This window comes from Phaethon lepturus, unplaced genomic scaffold, assembly GCF_000687285.1.
Source record: "Phaethon lepturus isolate BGI_N335 unplaced genomic scaffold, ASM68728v1 scaffold7881, whole genome shotgun sequence".
In the NCBI taxonomy this organism is placed as follows: domain Eukaryota; kingdom Metazoa; phylum Chordata; class Aves; order Phaethontiformes; family Phaethontidae; genus Phaethon; species Phaethon lepturus.
In genome coordinates this window covers 16,694-28,807 of record NW_010518386.1, presented here as the reverse complement: position 1 = coordinate 28,807, position 12,114 = coordinate 16,694, and the positions used below count along the sequence as shown (strand labels likewise).

The following is a 12,114-nucleotide window of genomic DNA, read 5'->3' as shown; positions in this document are numbered from 1 at the left end:
CCTCCCCTCTGCGCTCTCTCCGCAGGACCCGTCTGTTCCCCCTCGGGCTACAAGAAGGCGGATGATGAGATGTCCGGAGCCACGTCCTCGGCGGATCTGGACGAGGCACCAGCCCGCACCATTTACTTGAACCAGCCCCAGCAGAGCAAGTTCCGCGACAACTGGGTCAGGTACGGGAGCAATCCTCGCTTCACCCCTCCCCGGTGACAGCCTGCACGCCCCACGGCTGTGGGCAGGGAGGGCTCCGGTCCCCTTCCCTCCCTCTTGGCCCTGCCCAGACCTGGCTTCAGCACAGCAAGGTCTGCTCCTGCCGCGGCAGTGGGGTTCGCTGGCCGCAGTGAGTGCCCGGGTCTGGATAGTCGTAGAGGGGAGAGGCAGCAGGGAGGGATCCAGCAGCAGCCAGCGGTAAGCTTCTTGCATCAACAGTAGTAAGAGAGGGGAGCTCCTAGAGCTGCATGGGTGAGATACGTGGAAAGGTTCTCACTTGCAGCTTTGGTAGAGCCGCTGAATTTTGGAATAACAGGACCTAATCCCGTAGTCTTGAACACAAGGGTTAACCCATGAAAAATCTGTTGTGAGATTTGGGTAGGATTGGATGTGTAAACTTCATGGAGTGTTCTTTCAAAGTAGCAGCATGTAATTGTAAGAATAACTAGACCAGGTGTTTAAAAAAAAAAGATATAGAATAGGAAAGAAGAAAAGAAAAAGTAAGTCTAACAGGACAGGAATAACCACAGAGTTTACAAACTTGCATCTCCATGCGTACAAGGCTATGGTTCACTTGTTTGCTTTAATTGAAGACCAAAGGGAATTTACTTTGGCATTTAGAGTCTTTCATTGTAGAGGTGTGCCTTTAAGACTTCTATCGGTATCGTTAATGCTGTGTTGCTGCACTTTGGAAACACAAATAATATGCACTGAAACATGCAGTATGAGGGTGCATAACATAAGCAAGTTGTTGGCGGTGCTTGCCACGCTTGCCCTGTGTTAGCTCAGTGAACAGATGGCACTCATCATGACTAAGGAGGAGTGCTATTTAGCAGGCTTCTGTTTGTTAATGCAGATGTTTGGGTTATTGTTCAAAGAACAGTTTACACAATGACTGCTCTTATAAAAAGAGAGGAACTCCATAGCCTGCTGAAATGGTGATTTCCATTAGCCTGTTTGTGTATATTATCAAGAGCAGTTCTAACAATATTCTCTGGAAGGATGCTGGTGTTCCAGGTAGTCCAGCACCTTATTTACACAGGATTTTCTCCTCAACTTTTATTATATACTTGTCTTGGAAAGTCTATGGATTAGGAGCAGTTAAAATGACAGATTTTCTTAGTGTTTTGCTTTTTCTATGTGGGCAGCAACACTAGATGTTTTCTCACTTTATTTTTATTTTTCCTTGACTAATTATGAGCTGAGTTTGACCATTTTCTGTGGATAGACTACTTGTGCTTTTCTTGCTTTACAGAAAGAAAAGCAGGGAATAGAGGGTTGGCAGAATCTGTAGTTAACGGTTTTCCTGAAGGGATTCTGTTCTGATTTGTCTTAATCTTATGAAAAAGTAGTGTGTGACTCAGCTAACCAAGAACTGGTTCTTGACAGTGCTATTACCAATGCCTGAGAGCTGTTGTGTCCAATGTGCAGTCTGGAAGCCATCTCCTGGTAGCTTTAAAAGTTCTTCAGTAAGTTTTTGTAGCTTTGCCTCCTGACAAGGGCAACTTGAGTCATGAGGAATATTGGTGTGTGCAGGATAGGACAAAATGCAGGTAGTGTAAGTGGGAAAGTAGAGATGTTTGCATTACCTTATTTAGGAATCTTAAATCCTCAGTGTCACTTGGAAATTAAGTTCACTTTATAATAATTTGCTGCTGCTGCTTAGTAAGAAAACTTTGATCTCTGACTTCTTTTAAAAGAAGGGTGGCAGGTTTTGGCTGTGCTCTCTCCATCCTTGGGATTAGCCACCTTCCTTCAGCCTAGTGGGAGTGAAGGCAAAGGTATCTTGAGCTCATGGTATCTGAGTAAGGGTGCCTTGTGTGGAGTACGAATGGTGGTTTATTTATCACTTGCTTATGTATATTGGAGTTTCTCTTGAGGAACTGCAGTTCTGTTTTGCCCTCAGACTTTCCTACTTACTGTGTTCGGCTTTGGGATTTCTCAGTGCTGGATTTGAAGATGTATTGTCTCCGCAGGAAGCATCAGCGTACCACAGCGCAAGGCGTTGTGTCAGGGGATAAACACCTATGCACAAGGGCTTGTGGAAAATGGAACTGAAGGAGACAATGAACCAAGTTGTAAACCATGTAGCTTCTGACTGTGGCCTTGTTGGTAGTCATCAAGGATTCTCTGAACAACAATGGGAATTTATGAATGTTCATAGGAACTTTTCCAAATTAAGGGGTAGCGTGGAATCGCTTGCTGAAAACTAAGCAAAATAGAGCAAGAAATGGAGGTGCAGAGGGTGGGAGAAGGTAGGTCAGTGGTATGGCTCTTTAAGATGTTCTAAGCATCTCTTTTTGGGGAGAAGAGGCACTGTTAAAAGTGAATTTCTATGGTTGTGGGAGCAAAAGGAAAAAGTGATAAGCACCAATATTTTTAATTTTGGGCACGGTAAGCAAAACTCATAATTCCCTAATGCCACTTCTAGAGCATGTAGTGCTATTGCAAAAGCTAAGTGGATGGCAAGACGGCACTAAGGCTTCCAAAAGTTTTGAAGTGTGAGGATGTAGAAGGAAGAGCTTTTTCTTTCTTCAGGTTTTCTGGTGCTTTCTGGTGTAAATAAGTGAGTTTGTGAGAACTTGTAAAGCAATGGCTAATTTTTTTTGAGCTTTTCCAACTTTTCTGCAAACTATTTCAAAACCGGGTGCTGTAAAACTTTGTAGGCTGGATCTAGCTTGGTCCTTTGTGTATATATGGCTGTCACTATTCTTTACTGCAGCAGCAGTGATTCCTTTTGTAGGAACATACCTCTTCTACCTGTGTTAGAAGCTGTTTTCATCTCTGCTATGTTCAGTTTGAAAAACTTTGTCTATGTGTAACACTTCTTAATAAAGGGTTCAAAGGTAAATGATGTTCCATTTTCAGCTGAAACTTTGAAATACGTAAAAAATGGAACACACAATTACTTTGTCTAATGCAGCTGTAGTTGTGGTATTAAGTATGTTTGCTTTTATGAAGTTAACTAGTACCTGTTTTGGCTTGTTTAATGTACATAACTTGATCTGGGAAGCACAAAAGTGCTGAAATGACTTTAAGGGCACTTGTAATTGTCTCCAGATTTTCAGAGTACGCTGCAGTTGCTGTATGTGATATTCTTATATTCAAGGCCTGGTAGTGCATCCTAGTGCAAGTCTGACTTGCATCTGCATCAGGCCTCCAAGTTCAGCCTTGGTATATAGCTTGAGTGGGAGGTCAGGGGCAGAGCAGCAGTCAGTAAAGGGCAAAATTCTGCTTGTATGCTTTTAATGGATCTTGAATCCAGAAGTTTTGTTGAAAAGTGTCTCACCAGAACAATTTGGTGGCTTGATCTATTAGGGAGGTCCCAAAAGATGCATTCTGCTATCCAGAAAATCCTCAGTTCAGAAACTTGTTTTCCATACAGGCAGAAGTTAAATTCTGCTAGAAAAGATAATGAGCAAAAAGCCTTCAGTGTTCACTTTCAAACTGTACAGGGTCTTAAAACTTAAGCAAACTGGTGAGAACGAATTTCTTGTTTCATAAGACAGAAGCACAATAGCTAGGAATTTAGCACTGAAGACTCTAACTGTACCTTTGCTCTTTAGATAAAACTGCCCTTACTTGTGTTAAACTTATACTTGGTAGAGCTCAGACACAGTGTGTACTAGTGTTTGTATTATATTTCCAAGTATCTTCTGTTGTCATGTGAACAGATAACTTGCCTGATGGCAGGAAAGTGTTTTGGAATTCTTCAAAGGAGGGATGTATTACATTCTGAATTATACAAGTCTAATCACATATTAAACTAATCTTGTAACTCTCTTTGGTTCTGGGTAGATACTGTTATTAACTGAAAAGAAGTACTCAATAGTGTTATGTACTTCTCATAAATAATCAAAAACTTAATCTTCCTGCAGTGCAGCTGTTGCTGATACTGTAATCTATCATAATGGAAAAAGCTTGGGTGCAGCTGTAGAAGGGTTCTTTTAGCCATCAAAACTCAACTAAATGTTACTGGTATTGTATGCATGGTGTTGATGTGTTTCCAGATGGTGCTGATGTATTTGAAGTTGCTGCATCTTTGGTCTTAATGGGCTACTCCTAGGGCTGGAGCCTCTGGACAGTTAAAACTGTTGAATTTTGCTTTGAGGAAATGTCTGGATAAAAAAACCACCCAACAACAACAAAGCAGATGTGAAAGTTCTACTGCCATTCTACCTGCTGCATGCTGGGCTTTCTGGCATCCTGAAATTGTTTGTGGGTTTGGTTTTTTTTTGGCATCATGATGGATTTTACACATCAGCAGTAGCAACACAGCAGAGGAATTAAACTGGGTGTTTTTCCTCTTTTTAGATAGTCAGTATTTAAGTGACTTCCAGACACTGGAGCCAAAGCTTAAATGCAGTCTGACTTCATGCAAACAAAGCTGCTTTCCCACATATTTGTTGAATAAATATTGGCCTATATTCAGCAGTGTGTATTCCCTTGTGACTCTGCATTTCTACTTACTTCACCGCTGCTGGTGATCTCTGTCCAGATAAACATGTGTAAAGGAAGAGACTAAATGTGTTTGGTGATTCTTTATGTAGTCTGAGGGTGGTGTCAAAGCAGGTGTGTTTCATAACTTAGAGGTGGCATGTGCAATAGATCACACTTTCTGAAGTCTCTTGCTGTTTATAGAATCACTTAGGTTGGAAAAGACCTTTAACATGATCAAGTCCAACCGTTAAAACCTTGCACTACCAAGTATACCACTAAACCATGTCCCTAAGCACCACATCTACATGTCTTCTGATAACATTAAGGGACGGTGACTCCACCACTTCTCTGGGCAGCCTGTTCCAATGATTGACAACCCTTTTGGTGAAGAAATTTTTCCTGATACCCAGTCTAAACCTCCCTGGCACAACTTGGTGCCATTTCCTCTTGTCCTGTTGCTTGTTATTTGGGAGAAGAGACTGACACCCACATTGCTACAGCCTCCTTTCAGGTAGTTGTAGAGAGCAATAAGGTCTCCCATGGTCCCCTACACAGTTGTGTGCGTAGGCTTCTGCTCAGTGCTATGGACCTTGTTGTTAGCCTGCCAGTGGCCTGTAGAAAAGTAAGAAATTCTCTGAAGTTGATCTAAGAAGTCAAGAACTGTAATAACTGCTTTCCATATAGTTTGTGGACTGTGAAGATAGTGTGAAGTTTCAAGAGAAATCTAAGTATTCATTTCTTCTACCGCTCCCCTGCTTGTCACTAGAACAGTAGCTGCTTAAGTTGTGGTGGCACTTGAAATTAATGGTTTTAAAACTTGAGTTAGTGCTCTGGCTTTTAGACAGCTAGCTAATTTATGTGACTTATTTTGATATTTTTTTGGTCATTTTCATACCAAAGTTGTGTGTTTTACTGTGAAGCCTATTTTGCATTTGCACAGTCATTAAGCGTGGTACTGATCTTCCTTTATTAGACAGCAGTATTTCTAGGTTAACTGTTCCAGTCAGCTCTATGTTACTGAGTTGCACTTGCCAGAAGGGCTACTGAAAAGCAAGGGCATATTTCTATAGTGATGACTCGACAATATCAGAGCATGCTGTAACAATATCATGCTTACAGAGCTTTTAGTGCTGTTTCTAAACAGTCTTTGTCTAATGTATTTGGTACTGAAAAATAGCCTGGAGTTTGTTCCCCTTTCTGTAGGGATTGCATGCATAGAGAACAAATGGAAAGGCCTTTTCTGTTTGCATGCTTTAGGAAAAGCCTCCAGGGTACAGAATTTGGAAGCAAAAATGCTATCTCTTCTGTTAAATGTGACCATGAGGTCTTGTTTTTAGGTTAAACTGAGCGTAAGCAGTTGTGCTAATGCCTGCTCTTGTATTAAGACTGCCATGAGCACTGCTGTAGGAGGCCTTTCTAGTAGAAGTAATACTTGCTTTGGCAACATAAGTTATGTTAGTTTTTTCAGTCTTTCACTGTCTATGTATGGCAGATGTCCTGCTGATACTGGGGCATTTGGCACAAGATACTGTGTAAGTGTGAAATCCATACCCAGTTAGGAGTTGTTCTTACTGAACTGGAGAGTAGTAAGACTTGTGCTTCAGTTGACAGCAGTTCATAATGTATTTTCATGTATTTTTGTCTTTGGTCTATACGAAGATAACCAAAATGAAACACTTGAAGATAAACTTCTGGCTGGTGCAGCTTCTTAGGAAATGCAGATAGCTCAGCCAAGCTGGCTTTGTCAGCCTGAATGTTTTGCTCCTGAGATGGAACTTCTACGTTAGGGTAGATGCCATTGCTTCTGCTGGCAAGTAGTGTTAATCAACGAATATTGCACTTACCACCCTGCTTTTTATTAGTTTTTGGTGTAGGATGCAACACTAATGATGTGCATTACTATAAAGTAATGATGTGAGAATATATTTGAGATGTCTGTGATAATTTAGATTTCCCCTTGTGTAAAACAGTCCTAAACCTTAGTGATTGGTTGTCTAGCTGACAGCTATTTGCTTCTCTTTTTTTTTTTCAAGTTGGTTATATATAATGTCTTGAATTTAGCTTTAAGTAAGCTCCTTCAGAAGAGCTTCAGTGTCTTATTACAGCAGACCCAAACCATTCTGGCCCACAAAAAACAAGCTCTGGTGGAACTTGACCTGCAGGGGGGTTAATGTGCTAACTTGATATGCCCTGAGTCTTTTAAACCTGTATGAAATGATCTTTTTTTTTCTCAAACCGTATGATTGGAGAGAGAAGAAGGCTCACAGGTTCTAAGATGTGGTCAGTTCCTCCTGTTACAAAGGAAGGGAAGAATAAGTCTTCCAAACGTGCAGTGGTACCTTTAGTTGCTTGTGGTGGGACCCCATCCTATCAATGAATACTTGCACTAAAACATGTAGGGAAGTAGTGAGGTCCTTGAGATGAAAACTGTCCCACTGGTAAGAGTTTTCACAAGTTTCTGAGCACTGCAGTTTGAAGCTGCTAGAAGTGTTTTCTGCCAAAGTTAATTCAATACATTTGATTACTCCTAATCAGTTTCATTGTCTGTGTAGAAAATTTAGGACAACAGATTTATCCCTCTTCTGCAGTGTTGCAATGGGTGCTTTGGGAAATGTTTCAAGGTTTGATGTTTTAGTGGCTAGGCAGAAGAATGTCCTTTAAACAAATTATGGCCCATTTTATCTTTTGACAATATATGAACTTGTATGTGTAAGGTGTCATTACAATTATAGAAAACTGTAGGGGAGTGCAGGAAAAGATGGAAACAAAACAGGGACTTGGACTATGGACAGTGGTTGCTCCAGAGCTGGGTGACAGGTAATCTAATGTCATGTTTTTCAGTTCTTTGCCTTGCTCTGGCAAACTTTAAGCAATATTATCTTGTAGGATTCAAGTCTTGCACCTCTCACTGTGCAAGAGCAAGTCTTGCTCCTTTTACACTCTTGTATTCTGACCTGAGCTCAGTCTGTCTCAAGCTCACTAGAGTATTTAAGTACCACATAGCATTTTCTTAGCTGATGGAAGCGTACAGGCCATATAGAGAGTGGTGAAACCCTTACTGGCTGGATCCGTTCTCTGCAGGAACTGTAGCCTCAAGGATTCATCTGACAGAGCAAAACTGATTAATTCGGGGGCTGCATTGGTTCAGGCAGAAAATGCTGCCTGTTGTAATAAACCAACACTGATTGTTTGTAACCTAGTTTCCAGTCAACCAATAATCATTGCATAGGCATGTAAGTACTGTCTCCTATTAAGCCTTCATGATGTGCTCTTTGAGGACTTTGTAAACAGTTGATTTTTATGTTTCTTTAGTGAGTTTTATGATCAAAATACACCATCTGCCATATGTGCAAGGAGGTAGATGATCTTTCACTGTTACATGCACACAACTGCTGAAAACCTTGTTCGTTACAAATCTGAGTGTCACAGCCTAGCTAGTATTCTGCATGGCAGCATTGTTCAGTGAGATGTTTCTGTGAATGAGCTTTCTCTGTATTCAGTGTAATAACTGCCTGGTTTTGTGTTGATGTAGTTAAATATTACTCGAGATGTGAAGTTTGCTGCTGTGCAGTGGTGACTGTCTGGAGGTAGCTTGTGTTCTTGTGTCAATACTGCTTCTGTACTTGAGACCTATAGCAGAACCTCTGAAGCTAATGTCAATGTTGCTATGAAAAGAGGTGTCATATACCTGTGGGACCTTAGCATGCACACACAGTTCCACTGAAGACAGTATTTGAGCCCTTAATTCAAGCAAATAATCTTGTTTTTTTATTACTTTTTTTCCTCGTTACAGGGCATCTGATCTTTTGCATGTGTTCATGGAAACAAAGCTTGCTTGGTGAGAGAAGGGTTCAAGTCCTTAACATTCACTTTAATTACTTAGCCCCTCTGCTGTGGTTCAGATGTCTGTGCCTGGCTTTCTTAGTAATTCTTACTAACTGTTCCTGCAAATTGATGTGTGTTAAAAGCACTAACATCAAGCAATACTTATTCTTTAGCTCTCAGATTTGAGAGTGTGTCAGTTACGTGAACTGTGGAATGGATAGCTGTGGGTGAATGCTGGCTAGGAAGAGACTGTTGTACTTCTCATCCCTGGAAATGAGACCATGTGTGTCTCAAGGAGGTCCTGCATTCTCAAGGAAGAGGTAGAAGTGCTTTAGATAGCTGACTGGAAAAGTGTAGAGCTGTATTCAGCTGCATGTTGCCAGCACACATACACTTCTCAAGGAAGTAACCTCCCTGCCTCTACTGGCAACCTTTTGTCTGTTCAAGGATGATTCAACAGTAAAACTTCACTTTATGAGAAGTTTTGGCAAAACAGGGAAAATGTCAACTATGGGAGTTGTCATGCAAAAATTCCATGTTAATAAATGGAGGACCTGTACTGGAAAACTACTCCTGAGTTTCTCGGTGCACTGTTCACTATGCTTCATTTGAGTGTTATCAAAGTAACTAATCCTTGATACTTCAGTAGCACAGTAGTGAGCTAAGGTATGTGAACAACACTAACTTTTTTCAAATTATATAGTGATGGCTTTCAGAAAAATCTCTCCACTGCCCTAGAAACAGTGGGACCAGACTCTTTCAGACATACTAATGTGTATTCAAACTCACTTAACAGGCTTTGGTAGTAGTCTTCCTGACTTGTTTCAAGTTACATCACTCTGTATGACTTACCTGAATTAAGTTGCAGATATAGAGGAGACATCCTTCTAATGTTTGCACACCTGTTTAAACATCTGACTTGTGTAGCGAAGCAAGGCTTGCATAGTTAACAGCTGCTGGTTCAGGAAAAACCCAGTGTAGTGTTTGGTCTTCTGCTTGTGCTCCCCTCCTCCCCCTGCCACAACCTGTCCTGTGAGCTGCAGACCTGGTGTTATTGGAGGTGGGTACCAGGCACTTCTTGGAAGATGTCTCTGTTTTGGGCTGGTCAGAGGGTTAACCTTTGCAGATAGCTATGTTTAGTGACCAAAATTGTGCTATGAATGAGCTGCCTGAATTTTCTACCTGTTCACCTGCAGATTTTAACTTCTGTCGGAGTTTTGATTATCCTGAAGTCATCTGCAGTGCATCTATATATTGGGAGGGAGTGCAAAGTGTTTTTTATTTATAACTATTGTATTTGTCCTTTAAAAAGCAGTTCTTCAGAACCAAATTAATCAAGTACTCCTATCCATCTTAGAGTTTTAGTTAGCTTTTCATAAGAAGTTTTCTTTTTGAATAATAACGTGCACCTTTTTATACTTAGACATGATTATTGTTCCATGTCTACATGGAAATAGCCGAATGCACCCCTTTCTCAGTAAAACTGTTTATTTTCTGTAGGCATCTGTCATGTTACTTAAGCTATGGATGACATGACTTAATATGTATAAAGCTCATTCAGATGAGTTTTATGTGTTAACATGAACACAGTCATTGGAGTAAGAATTTTGTTTGCACCAGTTAGCTGTCAAGTTGGTAAATGGTAGAATGGTGTTTAATAAATGTTTCATCTGGATTGGGACCAGACAAATTCTTGCTTTAATATAGTTGTAGCAGTGTGGTATCCAAGGGAATACTATTTTGATATAAAAATCTGCCAACTCTTGATTTGCAATTAGTATTGCTAGGGGAACTTGCTTGTAGGATAGGTCTAAACTAACTTGATTAACCCATATTTTTAAAGTCACAAGGTACTTCTGAGACATGTATGTTTAATTATATTCTGTGTTATAGGAAGGTTATCCCACGTGGGACCAAGTAAGTGTGGCTTAAAACAAAAATACTTGCAGCTGGAAGAAACTATTAGTGTTTCAAAGAAATGATTTCTCTTCATTTATACAATAAGTGTACTACATTACATGCTGGATGCATGTTTTCATTCAATTGGCTTTGTTGGTGTAATTTATGTTGAAGTATGACCACCTGCAACTTCTGTAAAATATCACACTGAGTATTTTAATACGTGCTTCTGCTGAGCAGTAGTAGCAATAGGAAGTCTATGGACTGTAGTAGTAGAACTGCAGTCATGTTGCCTTTTTTAGAGATCCAGTTAAAGTAATAGCTGATCTGCATTAAACCTAGTAGGGGTTTGCAATTGCTTGAATAAGAAGCTAGGTGAAATTGAAATTGAACTACCATGGTCTTGTAAGATGGGCTCTGCATTGTTTTTTAATTGATGATTTTGTTTAGCTTGCCTCACTGATTCTACTCTAGTGTCCATAATAAAGCTTTATATAACATTGTTCTATGTTGTCCCTTGTCACCATTTGATTCTCGAAGATGCAGCAGTATATTGCTCAATGGGGGTGGGGAAGAAAAGAGGGAGAATAAAACGGTGAAAGCAAATAAATGGTCTTGGAGAATGTAGTTCTCTAACCTTGTACCTACAAAGATAAGAGAACCCCATTGAACTTAATTGCCTGTGGGTCAAGGTTATAGTAAGAGTTTTATGCATAGTAGTCAAATGTGAAAGGCAGATTGTGTAGATAAAGCATTTGATTATACTAATCCTTCGTTATTTGTGAATAGTAATGCCATGGGTTTCAGTTTATCTGGAACACTTATTGGTGGGAGAGAACAAGAAAAGCATTTCAGAGGACCAGCCTTAATGGCAAGGTGCTTGTGACACTTCTAGGAAACTTCAGTAAAACAGCATTTTGGCTGTGTTTGAGGAGTTGTGTTGTTAATATTTTGGGAAACATTTTTTCTCCTTTCTTTAAAGGAGTATCTTAAGATTCTCATGAAATATAAGCCTTCTTAAAAAAACTCAACAACAACAAAAAACCCCCCATGAAGATACCCCAAAACACAAACTCCTGTCACAGGCTGTCTGGCCCTTGTAGAGCTTGCATTTGGTGTCTGGGGGAAGACACCTGAACTACAGCTGCAAGCACTTGGCTCTTAAAGCTCCAACTCACGCTGATGCCCAGTAGTTAACAGTGGGGGAAGGTGCTGTGGTAATTTGGTGGGGGAAAGTAAGGCAGAGTTTTCTTATTACTCTAAAAATATTTTTTTCCTTGTATAATGGAATACTACATGCTACTAGGTAGGCTCAGTCTGTCACACAGCTCAGACAGTGCAAAGGAACTCATGCTGCAGAACCAAGGTCAAGAAGCCATGTAGATGACTGGGTTGTAACTAATGTGTTCAGAGAGCATGGACTTGCATGTGAGAGTCTTAATTTCTTTTAGGTTGTGTTTTTGACTTGACAACATGGGGGTGGCTTATAGAACTAATTTAAAAATGGAATGGTTACATCTTGTCATCTTGGACACTTTTTTCTGAACTTGCACTCATACCCATCATGGGTTTGATGTGAAGAAGGCAAGAAATTACACAGATGATTGAGACTAGTTAGTGCAGTATACTTTTGTTTTAGGGTAGAAAAAACAATAATATAACTACTTTGGGAAACCAGACAGGAAAGGGTGCATTGTTTTTCTGGAGGATTATTCATAACTGAGTATAGAGTGGTTCTGAACT

General features: G+C 40.3%; 1 protein-coding gene across 1 annotated transcript in view; it reads left to right on the top strand.

Moving 5' to 3' along the window:
* Positions 1-30: 30 nt before the first annotated feature.
* The window catches only part of LOC104628204 (phospholipid-transporting ATPase IB-like), a gene marked incomplete at its 3' end in the record, with an annotated part of 28,712 nt that continues 16,628 nt past the window's right edge, over positions 31-12,114 (top strand). The window contains exon 1 of the mRNA XM_010296711.1: positions 31-170. Coding sequence (XP_010295013.1) covers positions 70-170 — 101 coding nt within the window. The remainder of the gene's footprint in view (positions 171-12,114) is intronic.